At 40.9% G+C, this 24,121-nt stretch overlaps 1 protein-coding gene across 1 annotated transcript; it reads left to right on the top strand.

The window, feature by feature from the left end:
- Positions 1–9,967: 9,967 nt before the first annotated feature.
- Positions 9,968–23,029, top strand: fam83ha (family with sequence similarity 83 member Ha). Its single transcript, XM_056248000.1, has 6 exons — positions 9,968–10,052; positions 11,191–11,642; positions 12,802–12,966; positions 13,033–13,157; positions 13,292–22,502; positions 22,712–23,029. Exons 2-6 carry the CDS (start codon positions 11,199–11,201, stop codon positions 22,718–22,720), a joined length of 9,954 nt encoding a protein of 3,317 aa, XP_056103975.1. The 5' UTR covers positions 9,968–10,052; positions 11,191–11,198; the 3' UTR covers positions 22,721–23,029.
- Positions 23,030–24,121: the final 1,092 nt, after the last annotated feature.

Raw genomic sequence — 24,121 nt, 5'->3', positions numbered from 1 at the left:
ACCAAATGGCAGGGTCTTATAAAATTGTAGCAATGAAGGAGTGGAGGATGACACACAGGTGAGTGTCCTACTGGTATTCCTTACTACAAGTAGGCCTATAGTAATACATTTTGACCTTGTGGGAACATTTTTTAGGTCCCCACGAGGAAACAAGCTTATAAATCATACTGAACGATGTTTATTGGAAATCTAAAAATGTAGAAAGTTTTCTGTAATGGGTATGTTTAGGGTTAAAGGGGAGAATATACAGATTATATAGTATAAAAATCATTATGTCTATGGAATGTCCCCATGAAACATGAAAACACAATGTGTGTGTGTGTGTGTGTGTGTGTGTGTGTGAGAGTGAGTGTGTGTTAGATGTCTGCTGATGTGCACAATGATACTCTTGTGTCCCCAAACATATTTGGATTATTAGATATCATCAGATTTAGTTAGGAATCCAAAGTAAAGCGTCTGTGTTTGTTAGTTTATCAGTTCTTTTATTTATTTTGCATAATGAAGGAAATATAGGTTTTAGTCTCTCGTCATGATATTTAATGGCCTTAATAAATAGTTGTGTTTCTGAACTACTTCAACACAGCATCACAAAACAGCCACCAGATGGCAGAAGACAAGAGTGCTTGTGTGATGCTTTCCTCGTTAAAGGAGGAAGCTCTGATTCATGGATCAAGATTACCCAATTCAATAAAAATTCTACTGTCAGGCTCTTTAATCAATGAGTCAGACCACAATGCAAGCATGTATCTTGTCTAATGTCTTTTTTTGTTTCTCTGTTTAAAGAATAAGGCATTTTATGTTTCATTAATAGCCTATAAAAAGGCATATAGTTGCCAAAAGTGATGTCCGGCCTATAGGAAAACTGACATCTTCACCCTGTTTTCAAATATTATTAAAAATCTGTTAAAGATTGTGTAAACATATTGCGTAGTTATTCTTTGAATCAATTGTTTTATTTGTGACGAGACAATTAAAACATACCAAATTGTGCAGACATATTTTTTGGCCATGGCTGTGCAAAAACGAGAGATCCAATGAAATATGAATAACTGATTATGTCTTTCCGGTGAGCTTTTTGTTTTTATATGCATTTTTTTATTTTTGCATAGTAAATTAACACTGTAATTGTAGTTTTTGCCAAATAATTTTGTCAGATAAATACCTTAACCAAATTTAGTATTTTGTTCTTCACTCACATTTAAAAGGTTTTTAAAAATCTTAAATATTTTCCTCATATATCCCCTCCAGACATCACTTTTTGCCACTATGTGTTAAAAGCCTATGCGTTTTGTTGAGCTTCATTTAATGGTCTTATAACTTTTACTTTTAAGTAACAAACAGAAATTTGAAAAATGATTCATTCATTCAATGCATCATTTACGAATCCTCATGTCATTCCAAACTCACATGACTTGCATTCTTCTGTGGAACATAAATATATTTTAAAGGCTTTTTGATCTTTTTCATATAACGGAAGTTAAGTACTAGGGCTCACAAGCTCCAAAATTACAAAAAGCATCATAAAAGTATTATAAAAGAAGCCATATGATAGCTTTATGTTACTTTAATTTCCTATTACCACTGTAAAGCTGATTTGAAACAATCTGTATTGTTAAAACCTCTATATAAATGAAGGTGACTTGACTTGACAAACAGACCAAAATTGAATGCATATTAAAATATACCTTTTCCACAGAAAAAAAGAACAACATGAAGGTAAGTAGATTATTGTATTGTTATCCCTTTAAATATACAGTGAGATCAGTTCATGAGAAATGGATAAAGATAGTACAGAAGTCACATCCAGTGTTTCCAACCCTTCCACCCTTCATCTTGTTCTGAAATGCTGTGGTTGAGCTCCAGACAGTCACACTGTGGTTGGACAAATATGTCTTTTCTCGTTTGCTTGCATTTAAGTATGTGAGGAATTTAGTTTCTTTGTTCTTTCATATTTTGAATGCAAATGAAATTAACCTGAAAAGTACCTGAAACCAGCTCCCTTCCTCTCTGAGTTGAGCTGTAAATATGTCTCTTCAGCATTGTTTCATGTTTGTTCATGCTGTATGTATGCTGGACTGAATTCAGCAGAAAATTGAATATTTTTAGGCCTGTTGAATGAACAGGTCTGATCAACACTAAACAAGAAACTATTTGCAGAACATTTCCTGTCAGGTCTCTCTCACATGATTTCTCGAAAGCTTAACCTGCAAACTAGATTTTCTGCTCACCTCTGTTCCGCATTGGATTAAAGCTATAGTGTCTAAATTATACATATTTTTTTAACTTGGAGCAGTTTATCAAATTTCGGGAACTGGCTCCCCAATGAGTTGCAGAAAATCAGTTCATAAATCAATAACTATACCTCATATTTTCCCGTTTCCATGACAATTTGCATTGTGTCCAAAGTAGTTCAGTTGCAAGCAGCTCATATTCAGTCAACACTTGTTTAAACTATTCATACATGCATATTTCTATAACCGGTGCTTCAAGCAACCTGGATTTGTTTACACACCGTATGAAGATGGAGGAAGGCATATAACCTGAGAAGGGAAATGCCGTGTCACATTATTTTATGAGGTGTGTTCTGTAAAGGTGAAGCCTTTTTCATCTGTCAATCTGTGTCTCTCTGCTTTCACCCTTTTATAGGAAACTTCTATTGAGGTCTGTGTAATATGCGTAGTATTCATGGGTAAACTGGGACACTTTCTGATAATTTGTCACTTGCATTATTTTAAAAGATGTTATATGGCTTAGTCCTTCACGCAGAACCGTTCTGAATGGGAAATACAGAGGGAAAAAGAGGAAATATACAAAAACCTTAGTGTCCCACTTACTCACCTGTACAACACATGCACATACATGTACCTGGGAGATAAAGAGATGAGATAATAGTATCTTCAATGATCTTTACAGAAATGTGATTTTATGTGAAATGTGACACTTGTAACACAGCTGAACCTGCTGATATGAATCTGGGTTGTGGGTTAGCAGGTGTGAATCGCAAGTGTTTCACCAGGGCTGTCCTTAGGCCAGTGCAACCGGTGTGACCACACCAGGTCCCGCGGCGAACGGGAGGGGGGGACTATTTAATTTGACATTATTTTGAAGAATTAATTACTTATTCCATTTCTGAGCACTTGAGCTTAACTGAGACTTTAGTGCTTCTAGACGTTTTAGAGACTATGTGTAAACCTTGATTAGTTGCAATTCTGAGGTGTTCGGTTTTATTTCAATTTTAGAAAATAAATATATGCTGCTTGCTCTCCTCACAAATCACCGGTTTCTTGTTTTTCACTGGCATGTCTCTTAGGTGTTGAGGACTAGTGCATCTTTGAGCCTATATTCAGTACGAGGAAAATACTTAATAATTACTGTTAAAATCACATTACTCAAGCCTATTGAAAGTTGTAACTTTTAATGGAGTCATTTGTGCTGCAAGGTATCTGTACTTTTACTCAAGTATGGTTTCAGGTTCTCTTTACACCTCTGGCCAAATGTTTGAAGGTTTGACCATGACAACTCCCTCTCCTTGCTCTTTAGAAATGACTGACATTGACTGAATGACTGAATTTAGCTCTCTGGAATAAAGATAATATTTTGTAATTATCATTTAAATCTGAATCATTTTCAAATAATTTGTCTTTTTTTATTAAATGTTGACAAAAAGCTCACCCCAATAACACATGTACACATACACATATACTGTATAAATGAATACATCAAATTATTTTGTTATATCTTTCAAGTTGAGAATTATCTTTATACAAAGTTTCGTTAAAAAATAGCCTGAAAAATACAAATGGATTGGTGATAGTTGTAGAAAGACCAAAAATATTATATTTTTTTACTTTAATTTATACTGTATGTGTGTAAACATGCATAAATGGGTATTGCATAGTAATGTTTTTTTGGGGTGAGCTTTTTGTCAACGTAATAAAAAAAGACAAATTATAGATTAGCCACATATAAAGATTAGTGCTGCTAGTACAGTCCCGCCACTCTTTTTAATGCATGCAAATAATATTCAGCCGGATTCTGACAAACTGATGCTTGTGCGTTTGCATGGATCTGGCTGCTGGCCAAAACATTATTTTCATATTTTTTGAGTGCAAAGGCTTGCAGCATGTTTAGACTAGATGTAGTAAGAGATGGAGAACTGCATGCAGCTACAATGCAGAATGTCAAAATCCTTTGATACCATTAATGCAGACAGTCTTTTTCGCACACATATTTTCATATGCATAATACAAAATAAGTCATTTTTATTCTTTTAAAGGGATAGTTCACCTTCAAATTAAAAGTCATCATTTACTCACCCTGGTGTTGTTCTTATGGAGTATGCCATTCTTTCTTTTATGGACCACAAAAGGATAATTAAAAAAAAATGTCCCACTTGAGCTCGTCCATATAACTGCATTGCGTCCACCATCAAGCTTTTTAAAAAAATAATGACAGAATGATCCCATGCGTCATGTGCCTTATATACAGTTGTGGTCCGAATTAATGGCACCGCTGGTAAATATGATCAAAATGGCTGTAAAAAAATAAATCTGCATTGTTTATCCTTTTGATTTTTCATTCACAAAATTCGCAAACATCGAACCTTTCATTAAAGCAAAAGAATTGAAAGTGGGGGGGAAATCACATTATGAAATAAATGCTTTTCTCCAAAACATGTTGGCAATTGTCAGGGTTGTGTGCAGGTAGCTGAAGACAAGGATACAGGAATGTCAAAGTAGTTGATTTATTTACAAAATTAACTTCAGGAACATACAAGAACAAAATAACAAACTCCAGGAATTCAGGGTAAACACAACCATACATTGACGACGACCAACAAACACTGAGGGAAAACACAGGGCTTAAAAGAACTGGGACTAATGGGATAATTAACTGAACACAGGTGAAGAAACTGAACACAAACGAGGAGCGGGAAAACTAACAGGACTGAACCAAAATCACAAAGACAGGGGGAAAACAAGATCACAGAACATAACTAAACACATAGAAAACGTGACAGCAATAATTATTGGCTCCCTGTTATTAAATACTTTTTGTAACCTCCTTTTGCCAAGCGAACAGCTCTGAGTTTTCTCCTATAATGCCTGATGAGTTTGGAGAACACCTGACAAGAGATCAGAGACCATTCCTCCATACCGAATCTCTCCAGATCCTCAGTTCACCCCATGCATTTTCTATAGGGTTCAGTTTAGGGGACTGGGACAGTCATGGACCCATTTTTGTGTTGATTTTGATGTTTGTTTTGGACCATTGTCCTGATGGAAGATCCATCCACGGCCCATTATAAGATTTCTAGCAGAGGCAGTCAGGTTTAGATTTTTTATCTGTTGGTATTTGCTAGAATCCATAATACCATGTATCTGAACAAGATGTCCAGGACCTCCAGCCAAAAATATAGGCCTACAACATATAAGATCCAGCAGTATATTTAACCGTAGGCATGGGGTTTGCTGCCCAAAAGCCCTTTTTTTGTTTCATCTGACCATAGAATCCGGTCCCTTTTGAAGTTCCAGTCATGTCTGACATCTGATTATGCTGGAGTTTGTTTTTGGAGGAGCGAGGAGCATTTTTCTTGAAATCCTCCCAAACAACATGTGGTGATGTAGGGGTTATTTGATATATTTTTTTAGGCTTTCTGACACTCAGTCGGTGGGCCAGTTCTCCTCTGGCCAACGAGCGAACAGTGTATGATTATGATCCAGGCAGCACTACATGTCAGAAGTCAGATTGGATCAGAGCGTTCAGAATATTAATCCAGTTCCATCTGGTTGGAAGTCGGAGTCATCATGCCGGTATAGTGACGAGATTGTTGAGGATCAGTGCCGATGGCTTTCGCGTCGATGAGGCCTTCACAGGGCTGATGAGGCTGGCACTTCAGGGATGCGTCACATGGGTCCAGGTGCAGGTCCACCATCTGATCTGGATACGGCCAGGATCCGGCTGACTTCAGTAAACAGGGAAGGGACTGGTTGACACTTCAGGACTGCGTTGTGATCGTGTCTAGGCGAAGGTCCTGCATCAGATCTGGATTCGGCCTGGATCCGGCGGACTGCGGTAAACCTCGGATAAACAGAGAGACTAATATTAGCGTAGACGCCATCCTTCTTATGATGTAACAAGTACAGGTTAGGGTATGGTACAAATTCCCCAAGTAATCTCTGCAATTCTCCATCTGTGATCCTTGGAGAGTCTTTGGCCACTCAAACTTTCCTCCTCACCGTGCATTAAGACAATATAGACACACGTCCTCTTTCTGGCAGATTCGTAACGTCTAGTTGATTGGAACTTCTTAGTTATTGCCCTGATGGTCAAAATGGGGATTTTCAATTCTTTAGCTATTTTCTTACAGACACTTTCTATTTTGTGATGCTCAACAATCTTTTGATGTACATCAGAACTCTTTGGGTTTACTCATTGTGATGGATGATTAAGGGAATTAAGGGAATTTGTTTCCTCATATTTAAACTAATTTGAAACAAAAAATCATAGCTAGACAATTTCATGTTCCTAGTCACCCGGGTGTGCTAAAAAAGGTAAATATTATTGGGAATATACTTCAGAGATATTTTATTTGTATGAAATTATAGGGGTGCCAATAATTGTGGCCAATGTGTTTTGGAGAACCCCCCCCCCCCCACACACACACACACACACACACTTTCAATTATTTTACTTCTATGAAAGGTTAGATTTTTGCTAATTTTTAAAATAAAATATCAAAAGGATAAACAATGCAGATTTATTTTTTACAGCCATTGTTGATCATATTTACCAGGGGTGCCATTCATTCTGACCACAACTGTAAGTGCTCTGGGGGTATACAACAGGGTTTAGTGAAAAACAAACCGAAATTCTTGACCTTGGCCATTGGTCTTCCCTGCATGTCTGCACAACGTGTGCGTTCATGAGTCTCGCCCAGAAAAGCACACACGTTGTGAGAAATCAAGATTAACAAAAACACAACATGAAACACAATGTCTAGAAATCTCACAAAAGTATCTGTGTACTTTCTTCACTGAGTCAAATATCCAACCAAACCAAATATCACCAGACTGGAACTCTGTTTGTCTGATGACAGTCAGAATGGCAGTTGACGGATGTGAACGCGATAACTTCTTGTTACGACAAACACAACGGATATATTCACGCCAGAGAAGAAGTTGGTTGTATTTCATGTTTTTGTTAATCTTGATTGCACTTGTGTGAATGCTGTTCTCAGTGAGTCGGAGTGAACTGCGGCACTGACTCTCGTGAACGTGCACGTCGCACAGAAGGCCAATGGCTAAGGTCATGAATTTCGTTAAATAAAACATTGAAATTGTGAATTTTTATTCCACTTGGAACACTTGGAATAAATAACACGTGTCGTAAGGGATCATTCTGTGATACATTTTTAAATAATTTTTTTTTCAAAAGCTGGTCTTTGTTCACTATCATCATATGAATAAGCACAAGCGGGACATTTTTATTGAAAATTCTCCTAGGCCTTATAGGCAGTAGGCATTAGAAAAAACGCCAGGGTAAGTCAATTATGACTTATTTTTCATTTTAGGGTGAACCATCGCTTTAAGGTTTTGGACTCTATAAAACGTACAATATAATTAAATGTTAGCAATATATATGTGGCGCTTGTCCCTTCTAAGATCCAACTATCGCATGCTAAATAGCCACACCTTGACCCCTTGGCATTGTCCAATCGATTGTTCTTTAAGATAAGAATGCCTCACCTTCCAAAAACACTTTCTGTGCTGTGACTTGCAAAGTAGCATTGACATAACTCAACTAATGGCTATTGATTATTTAATAATAAAAGGGTGTTGCCTTCTTTGACATATCCTTTACATCAGCACAAAAAAACTGTGCTTGTCGAGACATTTCATTTCGGGTTTCAAAGATCTGCAAGGAGTATAACATGTATGCGGATTAGCAGTGAAGAGATAGCTTTGAATATGACTTCTGTACTTGGAATGTTTTTAGGTATGAGGTCACGAACATCTTCACACTTAACACTGCTTGCAATATGTGCTTTAGGCGGTGTCTGTTGAAACAATGCAGGATTGTTCAGGCATGCACTTGAGAAATTACATCATATCCTGTGGCTCTCTGGTAGCCAAGTTCTCCTTTTTCTTTGGAAGGGAAACATATGGAACACAATGACAGAACACAAGCCTTTGGTTCTTTACAAACATTGAATCAACATCGCTTACTTTCTGATTAATGTAAGCTTGAGGTGATTGTGTGCGGACTATACATCAACATAGCCTTATTAATGTTTGAGGAGCTGTCAAACATATAGCTGTTATATCAATAGAGGTATATTTGACAATGAGTTTTGAAGAATGTTCAAGCATTTTGTTGTGAAGCACTTGGTGTAAGAGGGTGAAGGTTCTGCTTCAGGCAGTGGGACTAATCGTACTTCAGTGGCTAAGGTTAATCGTTTCCAGAAAGAGAAACCACAGACCTTCTGCCGTAGAAACGGCCGATGAGCTCTGATCTGATTTCAGGTGTTGTCTCTGTTGTACAGGTCGACGCTGCATGTACATAAAGGTCATGCGTTATACTGAAACTCAAACAAGATAATAACAATAGCACGTATGTTATCTTAGACCATTATGCTTTCAGATATATGTATGTCAAACAGGCAGACATGTCATGCTCATTCAGCAAAAGTCCCTTCAGATGTTTAAACCAACTGGATTTTAAATGCAACTTCCAAATAAAGTATTGGTCTCTTTTGATAAGTTGCACAAGTGTTGTAGGTTTTAAAGTGTTTTTTTGTTATTTTTTTTGTTAAACAAGGTGGTGTAAATTGCACATTCAAATGTCTAAATTCGCCTTCCACAGATCATTTGTTTTAAACTGAAAAAAAAAAAAGATCATCATCTACCAGCCCCTCTGAAAACTTTTTCCTTTATAACCCAAAGGGGAATTTTACATTGCATTACAAGCAAAATGTATAGTGATCACTGACTGTTGAGTTAAGTTCAACATCCTCTCACTTTCAACTGTTTTTATTTCCAGAAAATGTGTTAATATATCTGTATATAGTGTTATATACACAGTGTTAAGTGTGAAGATATACTTTTATTTTGAGAAACACTAATCAGTTTTGTTCACATATACTTTTTTCCCCCACAATCATTCTTTCTTTACAGAAGTTACTCTGTTCCAGCCTAACAAGTTCACACAGGCTCATGTGAACCCATTATTTTATCTGCACTTGGATTACACGCATACAATTTTTGTCAATCTATTGGTTATTCATTGATGACAGATGATATAGGCCTACTGGACATACAGAAATAATGTTGTGGTCTTGTCTAAGTAAGTCGCCATGGGTCCAGTTAAGAAAGTGGAAGGGATTCCCACAATTCAGACCTAGCCTACTTGTAAACTGAAACATGAATTGTTTGCTATTGAATTAGTCCAAGAGTTAAATTAAGAGCAATAAATTATTACTTGACTTTAACCATATGTATAGGCTAGCTTATGTAGCTACAGTGGATCAGTGTTTTTACTGAGTGGGAGTTTTCCAGTGACCTCTGACTGACTGTATGTTCAACAAACACACATTCTCAAATTTATGTGCAATTGAGCTCCAGATCAAGTCTATGTTATCAGGAGGACCATGTGTTTATAGTTAAACATTAACTATGACTTAGAATTATTAACTTTATAACCTATATGGAAATCAAATCAATAATATTATGGAATCACAATACTGTCATGAAATCTGCGTATCCTAACAACTTTCACTTTGAAACCTATCTAATTGAATTGTCTTTTGGAATAATGGAAAAAGCGCTTATTTTGAGCAGGAATAGACAATTCTCTTCACTTGCGCGCGAACACAAACAGGTTTTGCCTGTGTGTGTGCGTGCGTGTGTGTGTGTGTGTGTGTGTGTGTGTATGTTGGCCGAGATGTGTGTTTTCCTCTTCAACTCGAGTGAATGTTAGCGTCTGTCGTTCGTCATGACGGTCGTATGAAGGGATTTCAAACAGGGAATCAATGACAATTGCGATTTAAATAGGTAAGTCGACTTTAAATGCATGTGAGGAAACTTTAACGCGTCATTAGGTTTCATAATCTGTACTTTTTTTGCTTGGCAGTAAATTTGCGAAACTTGAGAGCTTCACGATTCGCGACGTCAAAATCTAACGGGGTGGCGTCGGTCCTCATGGGAAAGAAAACATGTTTGTGATTAAGTTAACAATAGTGATTTGTGTCTATATAAATACAAGAGAAAGATTTGGCATTTTACTCCCTAAATGGTGGGCTCTCTGTTGTCGCGACACACCCAGAGGTTGTTGAAGCAGATGTGAGATAGCCTACTCGATCTAGATTCATTTCAGTGGTTTACTGATAATAACGCACAGGATTATTAAAATTATACTTGGTTTAGATTATAATTTACTTTTAATATGATTTTACCCCCAGAGATTCTTTTACTTTACGTTTTAACTAAGACTACTTGAATAAGCCGATGTGGACTGAAAGAAATGGATGCGGTGTTTGATTATGCATTTCTTTTTGTTTTAATATCCATATTGTAATTCACCCTTTAGACACACAATAGGCCTATGCTTGATTTCTACTCTAAATGCGTTATTAGCCTACCACTGATCTATCCAAATGTTATAGGGCTAAATAGATCCGTGGATATTACTAATACATTATAATAATGAATAATAATAAAAAACAGTTTGTGACCATTTTAAATTATTTCTAAACATAAGACAACATTTGTTAGTGGATTAGTACTGAAATCATATCATGATATTATGACTTGTCTCACTATAATTTATGTAGGTTTAAGGTTTAAATATATGTTCTGGCTCTTTTTTTTTGCAACATTCATAGATGTTAGTATCATACATTCTTAGTGATGTCATTGGATGACAAAACATTTAAAAACTCAAAGAAAAAAAATGTTCTCCATTGAAATAGATATTGGGTTAAGTCCTACATGTTTGCATTTGCAACAGTATTTTTTGAATAGATTTTTTTTTTTTTTGCTTGTTTTTTAAAAAATATGTGCATCACAATAATCTATGAACATGTTTACTTCTCATGTAGGGTGGGGGCCAGAGTGGTTGTCCGCATGTGGAATTAATGTGCATTACCATTTTTTTCTGATGATAATTAATCTCTTAACTCCACTGGTCCAGGTGTAAATATGGCTCATCGTTCCCAGTGCTCCTCTTCCGGGGACAACCCCCTGGACCCCAACTACCTGGCCCCTCACTACCGTGAGGAATACCGAATGGCTATCGACGCCCTGGTTGACACTGACTTGGATGGCTACTATGGGTTTCTTCAGGAAGTAGATGTGGTTGATTTCTTATCCCGTTCAGAGATTGAGTATATCAGATGCCTGGTGCAAGCTCCACACCAGACCGCACAACTAGAGAGGAGATGCATGGCTGAAGATGTAGATGGCTCTTCTGACACTTACTGGCCGGTACATTCAGACCATGATGCTCCGAACCTGGACTTGGGCTGGCCACAGCAATACAGATCTGTTGGACCAACTGAGGTCACTACATTGGTGAACCCGCCTGACCCCGAGATGCCCAGTATCAAAGAGCAAGTCCGCAGGATGATCAAGACTGCACAGCAAGTGAGTTTTGCATGCTGTCCAAGTGCACTAATAATATTTTACTTATTACTGCATCACAGAAGTCTGTAAATACGACTTAGTATTACGGTAGATGTCTTACCTCATTAATCAGTGGTTTTAATTGCTTTGGTACTGTTTTCACAAGTAGGCAATACGAGGTTAGAGCAAACAGAAAACTGGTCACACTAGTTTCACAGCTGGTCTTTCATTCTAAGCTTGACAATGACAGCTATTGTGCACTTATAAGGATTGTAGTTTCTATTGACATCTTTGGTTTAAATACACAACCAAATGATCTTATTTCAATTTAGACATTTTAACTATCGGTTAATTCAGTTACAAGCGATACAAGTTTATTGTCTCAAATTGCCTAAAGGTGCTGAATATAAGAATTTGATTTTATGCCAAATTGACACAAGATCTGTATTGTATCTTCATGAAAATGTTGCGATCAATGAAGGCATGAAATGGTTGTTATTACATGCACTCTTGCCTGCAGTGATGCCGTTCACAGTATACTTCTGTACTGTACAAGTATTATGCATATTGTGCAGATTTATTTTCTTTTTAAAAATGTTCTTATGTTAAATTTGCTCTTGAGGCAGTTTGAGATTCAGATTGGGGTGATGTAATTTGGCAGTCTCTTTCATGATTGAACTTTTGCCTAATATAAAATAGACTGGGTGCCATCATTGTTGACAATGTGGTAAACCGAAGTCGTAAGTAAACATAAAAGTAGACAGTGTTGTCTGCCCTCCAACTTCATCTGATATTCACCTCTTTGTCATTTATGTCTGGTTATTCTGCCGGAAACGTGAAATGTCGACACTTTACAAGCACACATGGTAATCAAACCATTTGAATTATCTATACAATATTCAAAATAATTGAAATGAAGTCTTAGGACCCCCTTGAAAATGAGATGTTACATCTCAAGGGGCTATCCTTTCAATAAATTCAAATTTAAGTCCATTTAAAAAATGCTTAAACGTTTGAAAAAACTCCCCAGTATTTTTAAGGTTGTATTAGATTATTAATACTAAAAGTATGTTCTTTTGAAAGTTCTTGTGATTAAAAACAAACTCATTCTGACATTGCAACGCATGTTGTTGTTTTTTAACTTGATATATGATAATATATGTTTTATTTTTTGTTCTAGGTTATCGCTGTGGTGATGGATATGTTTACAGATGTTGACATCTTTGCTGATATCCTTGGTGCAGCAACACGTGGTGTGGCTGTTTATGTTCTTCTTGATGAACTGAATGCTCAACATTTTGTTTCTATGGTGAACAACTGTAGGGTGAATCTGGATGAGATAAAAGTAGGTACTTTTTTATTTGATTGTTATAAATCAGTACAAATTCATTAATATACATTTTACTTGCAGTTCATGCGGGTAAGAACTGTGTCTGGAATTACCTATTCCTGCCGCACAGGAAAGACATTTAAAGGTCAGATGATGGATCGCTTTATACTAGTAGACTGCAGAGCTGTTTTAAGTGGTAACTATAGGTAAGTGCATTTTACTGTTTAACAGTTCTCTATAAATCTATACTCTATATGTTGGGTTTTAGTGTATGTTGTGTTTAATCAAGGTGTCCATAAAAGGTGTGTTGGTTAATACAATTTCTCACTTTGTGTTGCAGCTTCATGTGGTCTTTTGAGAAGATACATCGCTGTCTTGCTCATCTGTTTCTGGGACAGCTTGTGACCACCTTTGATGAAGAGTTTCGGATTCTGTATGCCCATTCAGAGCCACTGGTTGTTGAAAATGTTTTGGCAAATATGCCACACTATGCTGGGGAACCTGAAGGCTTCTACAACACAGAAAAGACCCACATGTTTAACAGACAATATCCAACTATGGGCATGGAATGGGCCGAACGTACTGGAGAAGACCATATGAAAGTGGGTCAAAAAATGTTACCCTTTAGGACTGAATCCATCCACAGTGCAGCAGAAGCAAATCCTTCTGTTCAGAGGCACATGGACCTGCATGCTGATCAACCATATAGAGGGGACCATCAATCTATAGAGCATGGAAGGCAAAAGAGAGGACCAACTGAAATGGTTGGCTTCAAAAGGAATAGCTACGGAAATATACCTGATTATGAATACTTGCCTCCTCAAAACATTCCAATAATGAGAGGAAAACAGTACATGGAGGGAGCTGTGCTCCAGGGCAGTACATTTGCAAGGGAACCACTTATTTACCAGGGAGCTGAATTTCAATCTGGTTATGACATGTATGGGAAGCTTAGAGGCCAAGGCCACCACATTGATCAGTTTACAGGGTCTGGCTACCCTCATGAGGGAGATGAGGCTGAACCAACTGGAGCTTATGACCATGTTCAAAGATACCTGCAGTCTCAATCTGCTATGGAGGAAGGACATGGTCCAAGAAATGTATTGTCACCTGTGCAGTCCAATATTAAGAGACATAACATGGGTCAATCTTATACCTGTCAGAGCTCACCAAAACAACCAAACCTGCCAGAACAGAAACGTTTCTTTAATGTAAACCACAAACCACAGGATATGAGTCAAAAGCAAGGCATGCGGGACTGGAGGATCAGCTCATACCTTAGTGCATTTGATGATGCAGGAGAACTGGATTTAGCTGAACTTGAAGGATCCAGCACATGTGGTGATGTTCCATGTTTTACACAGGAAGCTCCTTGTGGTCCTGTGCGTCCAGAAATTAGACCAGGAAACAGAGAGTTTAACAGGATACCTTCACCTAGGGAAAATCCCTTGTTTGTCCAGATTCAGAATAATTATATTGTGCCTGACAGTTCAGTTAATCATCCAACAGACTTATCACAAATAAATATCAAAACAACACCAACATCAACTTCAGAGTCTTCTTGCACCACTGAGGGTGACAAAGTGGAGGAGACGCAGAATAGAGAACCTAAAGAGACAAACCGGATTAGTGAAGACTTCAAGAAGAAACCCAGCCGACCTTTCCAAAGGAGTTCCAGACTGAGACACTCACTGATATTCGGTTCAAATTTGGAGTTGCATACGTCAGATGAGATGAAAGATACTGTGGGAGAAAAAGATGGGGATGAAGCTTCAAAACATTCTCGTGTGTCACACATCTTGGACAAAAGGAGGACTGGTTCTCCATTTCAACCATTTCAGTGGAGCGATTTTGTAAAGTCAAAGACATTTGATAACTCTGACATAGAGTCTGCACAACCTGAGGATGAACTGAACAAATTGGGTGAAAATTCTGATTTAGATAAGGTTGAAAACTCCCAAAATCTCTGTCCTCTGCAAGAAAAAGACCAACTTCAAACAGCAGTTCCTGAAAGAAAAAGCCAAAGGGATGAATGCCCATCTAATCTATTGCAAAAGTCATCTTCTTTCATCGATATGAATGACCCTGACTGTAGACTGAGGTATTTCAAAGAGTTGGCGGCCAAACGCAAACTTGCAGCAGCAAAGGTTTCTCAGAGCAATCCAGTGAAAGCCACCCAAAAATTTGCTCTATCAGAAAAACCTTCCACTAATGACGCAGATAAAAATGCTGGACCTTTTTTCAAGACCCCAGAAACTACACTCAAGTCAAAAAATACCACTGTCCCAGCACCAGAGATCAAAGACACCTGTAAAGACACCAAATTTGAGGAATCAAGTAAAGACATCCTGCATAGAGCTACTGATGCTGAAAAAATTAGATTTAAGAAAAAACTTGCTGAAGAATCTGGCTCAACTTTAAAAAAAAATAAAAAAGACACTGACCCAACTCTTAAACCTGTTGAAGAGGTAAGAACAGTATCTATTGCTAAAAACCAGACATCCCCCATTTTAAAAATTTTTGCTCAAAAGCCTTCCTGTGTTTTGTCTGGTAAGTCCTCCGATCCTGGCATAAGTTCATCCTCAGAACCTTGCTCAAAAAACTCCCTTTCTACAGCCAGTGCTACATTGGAGGTGCAAAATCAAGTAGAATCTGTTGCATTCAATACTCCCTCAACAGAATCTGGCCTCATCCAATTTCCCTGTCCAAAAGAAACAGACCACTCCCATGCTGTTCTGACAGGGAGTTGTCTGCCTGTAAAGTTACCACAGACAAAGTGTATGTCACCATTAAGCACCACTATTGCACAGAGCTCACCCAATGTTTCTAGCAGAGATAATCTATCTCTAGATTTTAATTCAAAACCAAACCTTGCAATTGTAGATACTAGTGTACCCTCAAAACCTGACCACATATATGCAGTTCCCTTCCCAGTGAGGGAAAGTGGGCCTTCCCAAAAACCTACTTCAATGGATGGAGACTCTTCTCAACACCTTCCCACATCAGAGACAGGCTTTTTTCAGCACCTTACTGCATTGAGAGAGGAATCTTCTCAGCATCCCACTGCTACAGAAAGTGAAACTTCACAAAACGTCCCCATTAAAACAGTAGCATATGCTTTCCAACAGCCATTTGCAACAGAAAGCGAATCATCACATCATTCCACTGCAAATGAAACAGCCCCCTCCCAACAGCCTACTGAAACAGGGGAAGACTCTCAACTCCCTGCTAAAAATGGGACAGACTTTACCCAAGACTCCAATGTAGCAGAAAGTGAAATCTCCAAACAACTCCCTGTAATGGGGACAGACCCAGCAAGAAATGAACCTTCCCAACAGTACATTGCCACATGTTCAGACTCTTCCAAACACTCCCCTGCAACGAGGGCAAAATCTTCCCAAAACCCCTCTGCAGCAGAAATTGACTTTTCTCAGCAGTCCACTACATCAGTGGTAGACTCTTCTCGACACCACACTCCAAAAGAAAGTGACGTTTACTCCAAACCCACTGCAACAGGTGCAGAACCTTTCAAACAGACTACTCCATCAGCCACAGACCCTTCCCAGCAGTCCACTGATACAGTCACAGACTCTCCTGAACCACCTTCTGTAATAGAGACAGGTTCTTTTCAAAAGGCCATTGCAATGAAGACAGACACTTCTCAGCAGTCCACAGCATCAGTTGTAGATGCCATCCAACAGCCAACTTCTTCAGGGGCACACACTCTCCAGAACCACACTGCAAAAGAATGTGAACTTTCCCCAGAACCTTTCAGACAACCACCTGCATTGGGAGCAAGCTCCACTCAACAGCCTACTACAACAGTCACACACTCTTCTCAACAACTCACTGCAATAGAGACTGATTCTTCTCAAAAGCCCATTGCAATGGAGACAAACACTTCTCGGCAGTCCACAGCATCAGTGGTAGATGCCATCCAACAGCCAACTTCATCAGGGGCAGACACTCCCCAAAACCACACTGCAATAGAATTTGAACTTTCCCCAGAACCTTTCAGACAACCATCTGAATTGGGAGCAGGCTTTTATCAACATCCTACTGCAACAGAGACAGACTCTTCCCAGCAGCCCACTGCAACAGTCACAGACTCTTCCCAGCAGCCCACTGCAACAATCACAGACTCTTCCCAGCATCCCACTGCAACAGTCACAAACTCTTCCCAGCAGCCCACTACAACAGTCACAGACTCTTCCCAGCAGCCCACTGCAACAGTCACAGACTCTTCCCAGCAGCCCACTGCAACAATCACATACTCTTCCCAGCATCCCACTGCAACAGTCACAGACTCTTTCCAGCAGCCCACTGCAACAATCACAGACTCTTCCCAGCAGCCCACTGCAACAATCACAGACTCTTCCCAGCAGCCCACTGCAACAGTCACAGACTCTTCCCAGCAGCCCACTGCAACAATCACAGACTCTTCCCAGCATCCCACTGCAACAGTCACAAACTCTTCCCAGCAGCCCACTACAACAGTCACAGACTCCTCCCAGCAGCCCACTGCAACAGTCACAGACTCTTCCCAGCAGCCCACTGCAACAATCACAGACTCTTCCCAGCATCCCACTGCAACAGTCACAGACTCTTCCCAGCAGCCCACTGCAACAATCACAGACTCTTCCCAGCATCCCACTGCAACAGTCACAGACTCTTCCCAGCAGCCCACTGCAACAATCACAGACTCTTCCCAGCATCCCACTGCAACAGTCACTGACTCTTCCCAGCAGCCCACTGCAACAGTGACAGACCCTTCCCATTATCCCACTGCAACAGTCACAAACTCTTACCAGCAGCCCACTGCAACAATCACAGACTCTTCCCAGCAGCCCACTGCAACAGAGTCAGATTCTTACAAGCAGCCCACTGCAACAGTCACAGACCATTCCCAGCAGCCAACTACAACAGTCACAGACCATTCCCAGCAGCCCACTACAACAGTCACAGACTCTTCCCAACAGCCCACTGCAACAGAGTCAGACTCTTCTCATCAACCCACTGCAAATATCACAGACTCTTCCCAGCATCCCACTGCAACAGTCACAAACTCTCCCCAGCAGCCCACTACAACAGTCACAGACTCTTCTCAGCATCCCACTGCAACAGTCACAAACTCTTCCCAGCAGCCCACTGCAACAGTCACAGACCCTTCCCAGCATCCCACTGCAACAGTCACAAACTCTTCCCAGCATCCTACTACAACAGTCACAGACTCTTCCCAGCAGCCAACTACAACAGTCACAAACTCTTCCCAGCAGCCCACTACAACAGTCACAGACTCTTCTCAGCATCCCACTGCAACAGTCACAAACTCTTCCCAGCAGCCCACTGCAACAGTCACAGACCCTTCCCAGCATCCCACTGCAACAGTCACAAACTCTTCCCAGCATCCTACTACAACAGTCACAGACTCTTCCCAGCAGCCAACTACAACAGTCACAAACTCTTCCCAGCAGCCCACTACAACAGTCACAGACTCTTCCCAGCAACCCACTGCAACAGTCACAGACCCTTCCCAGCAACCCACTGCAACAGTCACAGACCCTTCCCAGCATCCCACTGCAACAGTCACAAACTCTTCCCAGCAGCCCACTACAACAGTCACAGACTCTTCCCAGCAGCCCACTGCAACAGTCACAGACCCTTCCCAGCAGCCCACTTTAACAGTCACAGACTCTTCCCAGCATCCCACTGCAACAGAGACAGACCCTTCCCAGCAGCCCACTGCAACAGTCACAGACTCTTCCCAGGATCCCACTGCAACAGAGACAGACCCTTCCGGGCAGCCCACTGCAACAGAGACAGACTCTTCCCAGCAGCCCACTGCAACAATCACAGACTCTTGCCAGCAGCCAACAGCAACAGAGACAGACCCTTCCCAGCAGCTCACTGCAACAATCACAGACTCTTCCCAGCAGCCCACTGCAACAGAGACAGACCCTTCCCAGCAGCCCACTGCAACAATCACAGACTCTTCCCAGCAGCCCACTGCAACAATCACAGACTCTTGCCAGCAGCCAACAGCAACAATCACAGACTCTTCCCAGCAGCCCACTGCAACAATCACAGACTCTTCCCAGCAGCCCACTGCAACAATCACAGACTCTTGCCAGCAGCCAACAGCAACAATCACAGACTCTTGCCAGCAGCCCACTGCAACAATCACAGACTCTTCCCAGCAGCCCACTGCAACAATCACAGACTCTTCCCAGCAGCCCACTGCAACAATCACAGACTCTTGCCAGCAGCCAACAGCAACAATCACAGACTCTTCCCAGGTGCCCACTGCAACAGAGACAGACTCTTCTCAGCAGCCCACTGCAACAATTACAGACTCTTCCCAGCAGCCCACTGGAACAATCACAGACTCTTCCCAGCAGCCCACTGCAACAGAGACAGACTCTTCTCAGCAGCCCACTGCAACAATTACAGACTCTTCCCAGCAGCCCACTGCAACAATCACAGACTCTTCCCAGCAGCCCACTGCAACAATCACAGACTCTTCCCAGCAGCCCACTGCAACAATCACAGACTCTTCCCAGCAGCCCACTGCAACAATCACAGACTCTTCTCAGCAGCCCACTGCAACAATCACAGACTCTTCTCAGCATCCCACTGCAACAGTCACAAACTCTTCCCAGCAGCCCACTGCAACAGTCACAGACCCTTCCCAGCATCCCACTGCAACAGTCACAAACTCTTCCCAGCATCCTACTACAACAGTCACAGACTCTTCCCAGCAGCCAACTACAACAGTCACAAACTCTTCCCAGCAGCCCACTACAACAGTCACAGACTCTTCTCAGCATCCCACTGCAACAGTCACAAACTCTTCCCAGCAGCCCACTGCAACAGTCACAGACCCTTCCCAGCATCCCACTGCAACAGTCACAAACTCTTCCCAGCATCCTACTACAACAGTCACAGACTCTTCCCAGCAGCCAACTACAACAGTCACAAACTCTTCCCAGCAGCCCACTACAACAGTCACAGACTCTTCCCAGCAACCCACTGCAACAGTCACAGACCCTTCCCAGCAACCCACTGCAACAGTCACAGACCCTTCCCAGCATCCCACTGCAACAGTCACAAACTCTTCCCAGCAGCCCACTACAACAGTCACAGACTCTTCCCAGCAGCCCACTGCAACAGTCACAGACCCTTCCCAGCAGCCCACTTTAACAGTCACAGACTCTTCCCAGCATCCCACTGCAACAGAGACAGACCCTTCCCAGCAGCCCACTGCAACAGTCACAGACTCTTCCCAGGATCCCACTGCAACAGAGACAGACCCTTCCGGGCAGCCCACTGCAACAGAGACAGACTCTTCCCAGCAGCCCACTGCAACAATCACAGACTCTTGCCAGCAGCCAACAGCAACAGAGACAGACCCTTCCCAGCAGCTCACTGCAACAATCACAGACTCTTCCCAGCAGCCCACTGCAACAGAGACAGACCCTTCCCAGCAGCCCACTGCAACAATCACAGACTCTTCCCAGCAGCCCACTGCAACAATCACAGACTCTTGCCAGCAGCCAACAGCAACAATCACAGACTCTTCCCAGCAGCCCACTGCAACAATCACAGACTCTTCCCAGCAGCCCACTGCAACAATCACAGACTCTTGCCAGCAGCCAACAGCAACAATCACAGACTCTTGCCAGCAGCCCACTGCAACAATCACAGACTCTTCCCAGCAGCCCACTGCAACAATCACAGACTCTTCCCAGCAGCCCACTGCAACAATCACAGACTCTTGCCAGCAGCCAACAGCAACAATCACAGACTCTTCCCAGGTGCCCACTGCAACAGAGACAGACTCTTCTCAGCAGCCCACTGCAACAATTACAGACTCTTCCCAGCAGCCCACTGGAACAATCACAGACTCTTCCCAGCAGCCCACTGCAACAGAGACAGACTCTTCTCAGCAGCCCACTGCAACAATTACAGACTCTTCCCAGCAGCCCACTGCAACAATCACAGACTCTTCCCAGCAGCCCACTGCAACAATCACAGACTCTTCCCAGCAGCCCACTGCAACAATCACAGACTCTTCCCAGCAGCCCACTGCAACAATCACAGACTCTTCTCAGCAGCCCACTGCAACAATCACAGACTCTTCCCAGCAGCCCACTGCAACAATCACAGACTCTTCCCAGCAGCCCACTGCAACAATCACAGACTCTTGCCAGCAGCCCACTGCAACAATCACAGACTCTTCCCAGCAGCCCACTGCAACAATCACAGACTCTTCCCAGCAGCCCACTGCAACAATCACAGACTCTTCCCAGCAGCCCACTGCAACAATCACAGACTCTTCCCAGGTGCCCACTGCAACAATCACAGACTCTTGCCAGCAGCCCACTACAACAGAGACAGATTCTTCCCAGAAGACCACCACAACAGCCACAGACTCTTTGCATCAACCCCTTGCAAAAGAGAATGATTTGTCCAAGCAGCTCACTGTAACCGAAAGTGAATCATCTCAAAACTCCACTAAAATGACGGTAGACACTTCTAAACATCCTATTGAAACAGAAAATGAATCCCTTCAATACATTACTGCAAAAGAGTCTTACTGTGTGAATGAGAAAAAGAAAAAAGATGATAATTTATCCAAAGCCTTCAGCAAACCCATTCCAGATGCTAACAGTACTCAGGCAGACAATAGCATATCTCAAATTACAGTCATTATAGACTCAAGTTCCACAACTGAGCTTTCCCAAACTGATACTGTTCCACCTTGTGATAGCCAAGTGGAACTAAACCAAACACAAGCATGGACCAAACCATGTATAACTCCTATGGTAAAAGACACAGACAGTGATGCTTTAACTAGTCTCAATTCAGTGGAGGTGAGCTCAACTCAGCCTCAAGATTCACCAGAGCTTTGCCTGTACTCAAATGAGATTAACTCAACTCAGAGAATCACACAATTAAAATCTAGCATATCATCAAACCCAATGGAATCTAGTTGTCTAAATGACCAAAAACTAGATGAGTGCCAAAAGAATGAGACCATTACAGATCAATCTCAGAGGCATGACACTTCAGCTATAGCTGAAGGGCCCAAGATAACTCAGACAGAGGTTTCTACAACCCTAGACCCTAAACAAACAACAACAGAGGTGGAAAACTCTGTGACTAACTTTGCAGAGGTGTCAGAAAAATCAGATTTGACTGTACACAGTAATTCAGAAAATCAGTCTTCTGTTGCAAAGAATCCAAAATCAATCATGTCCGCCCATCAGTTATCTACTGCAAATGTTATCTCGTGCAGCAACCTTAGAGATGACACTAAAGTTCTTTTGGAGCAAATTTCAGCAAAGAACCAAAGGAGATCATCCCAGTCCAAGCAGACTCTTGCTGCACCCAATGAAGCCAAAGAGGGCGAGGTTAGCTCTGCAGATAAACTGTTCTCAAATTATCCGGGAAGGCACTGGTCCTCCAAGACTACACCAGAAGAACGGGACATCTTAATACAGAAGATGGAGAAAATGAGGAAAGAGAGGAAAGTCTACAGCCGTTTTGAGGTACATTGTAGAATTTGTTCATAAAAATTCAACATTTTCAGTCATATTGTTTGTGTTTGTGAGTGTGGCTGTGTGTATGCACTTTTATTTTTAAATTGTTCTGAAAATATTCTATAGGTTCAGTGTTGTTACAATATCCAAAAGAGTCGTGTTTTAAATGTACATTTACTTGTATTACTCAGGCATTTGTATTTGGTGTTTTTTCACAGGCCTCATAATTTAAACCATTGAAAGAGTGGCTCCAGTAAAGGAACAATACGAGGGATAGCGATTTTGTTGTCTTACCTCAAAACTGTGAACTTGCACTGATTATACCAAAGATTGCTGCCTATATTGAGAGGATGGAAATCCCTGCAAGACTTAACAGATGAACTGCCTGACAAAAAATAGGAACACAACCCTTACCAGCTGGAATAAGCTTTCGATAGAGCAGGTATTGTGTGTGTCTATATATATAGCTGTGAAACGTATTTCTGAATCTTTTGTAATTATCGGATTTCTGTATCCAGAAATTGTGATCTATAAGAGTTGTTGGTAACGCTTCCTTTTACAGTACAGTACTTACGTGTACTTACAGTGTACTTACCTAGAAAGTACTGGCAAATATAAGGTAAGTACATGGGTTAGGGTTAGGTTTAGGGGTAGGTTCAGGGTTAGTACCTAGTTATTACCCAGTAATTATAATTACTATAATAAGTACATAGTAAGTACATGGGTAACAGGACTGTAAAAGGAAGCGTTACCGAGTTGTTTACCAAACAGTAAGTTGCGTGTTATTGCCAGGAGCAAGAAGCAGGTTTTTTGAATGTCTTCAAGATCTTTCTAATACTGCTCCAACATGTTAACAGACTAGTGTTCTTGTTTCAATACAGCATGAAACTTTTCTCCAAGTATTGTTTTTTTCTTTTCTTCATTTAATACAATTATCTTGTGCCCAGATGTTTGTGGTATTAAAAACAAACATTGAAAGAACTTTATAGTGGATCTGTAACTGGGCACACATTTTTCTATGTAGTTTACTTGAATTAATTTGTAAGTCGCTTTGGATAAAACTGTTTGCTAAATGATTAAATGTAAATGTAAATAGAAAACATGGAACAAAGTGGAGCTGGAGTGGAATGATCACAGGATGCTTTGAACAGGGAAAGGGGAAATTGTTCATTCACATACTCTGGCCAGAGAACAGGAAAGGATGTTCCACTGCTTCCAATGCTTAAGTGTTTACTTGTCCATTTTTAAAGATGTAAAATACGTTATGTTGGTTTATGTTGATGCACAATGGAAACTCCTAAAGCACATGAGTCCAGGTAACATATTGTTAAGAATGAATACAACAGTTTCTCAGTAACACAAATCGCTAAAGTAAAAATTGAGGAAAAAAGTTCTTGTGCAGTTAGATGAAATGTGCAATATTGTGAGTTTTGCTTGAGATATTGATATTGATTTGTTTAAATTGTAAAATCTGTTTGTCAACAACTGTCAATGTAGTGAGACTGCCTCTGTTTTTGATGGAGGATCCCATCAGTGTGTAGAGAACCAATAATGTCTGTTACATGTTGCCACCCGTTTCAAAGGTTGTGTGTTTGAATCATGTTTAAAACAAAGTAAGGTCTACACTG

The sequence above is a fragment of the Rhinichthys klamathensis genome, unplaced genomic scaffold (assembly GCF_029890125.1).
Source record: "Rhinichthys klamathensis goyatoka isolate OS25496 unplaced genomic scaffold, OSU_Roscu_1.1 h1tg000053l_1, whole genome shotgun sequence".
Classification (NCBI taxonomy): domain Eukaryota; kingdom Metazoa; phylum Chordata; class Actinopteri; order Cypriniformes; family Leuciscidae; genus Rhinichthys; species Rhinichthys klamathensis.
Note: the sequence above shows the minus strand (reverse complement) of the source record. Positions and strands in the feature narration are given on the sequence as shown.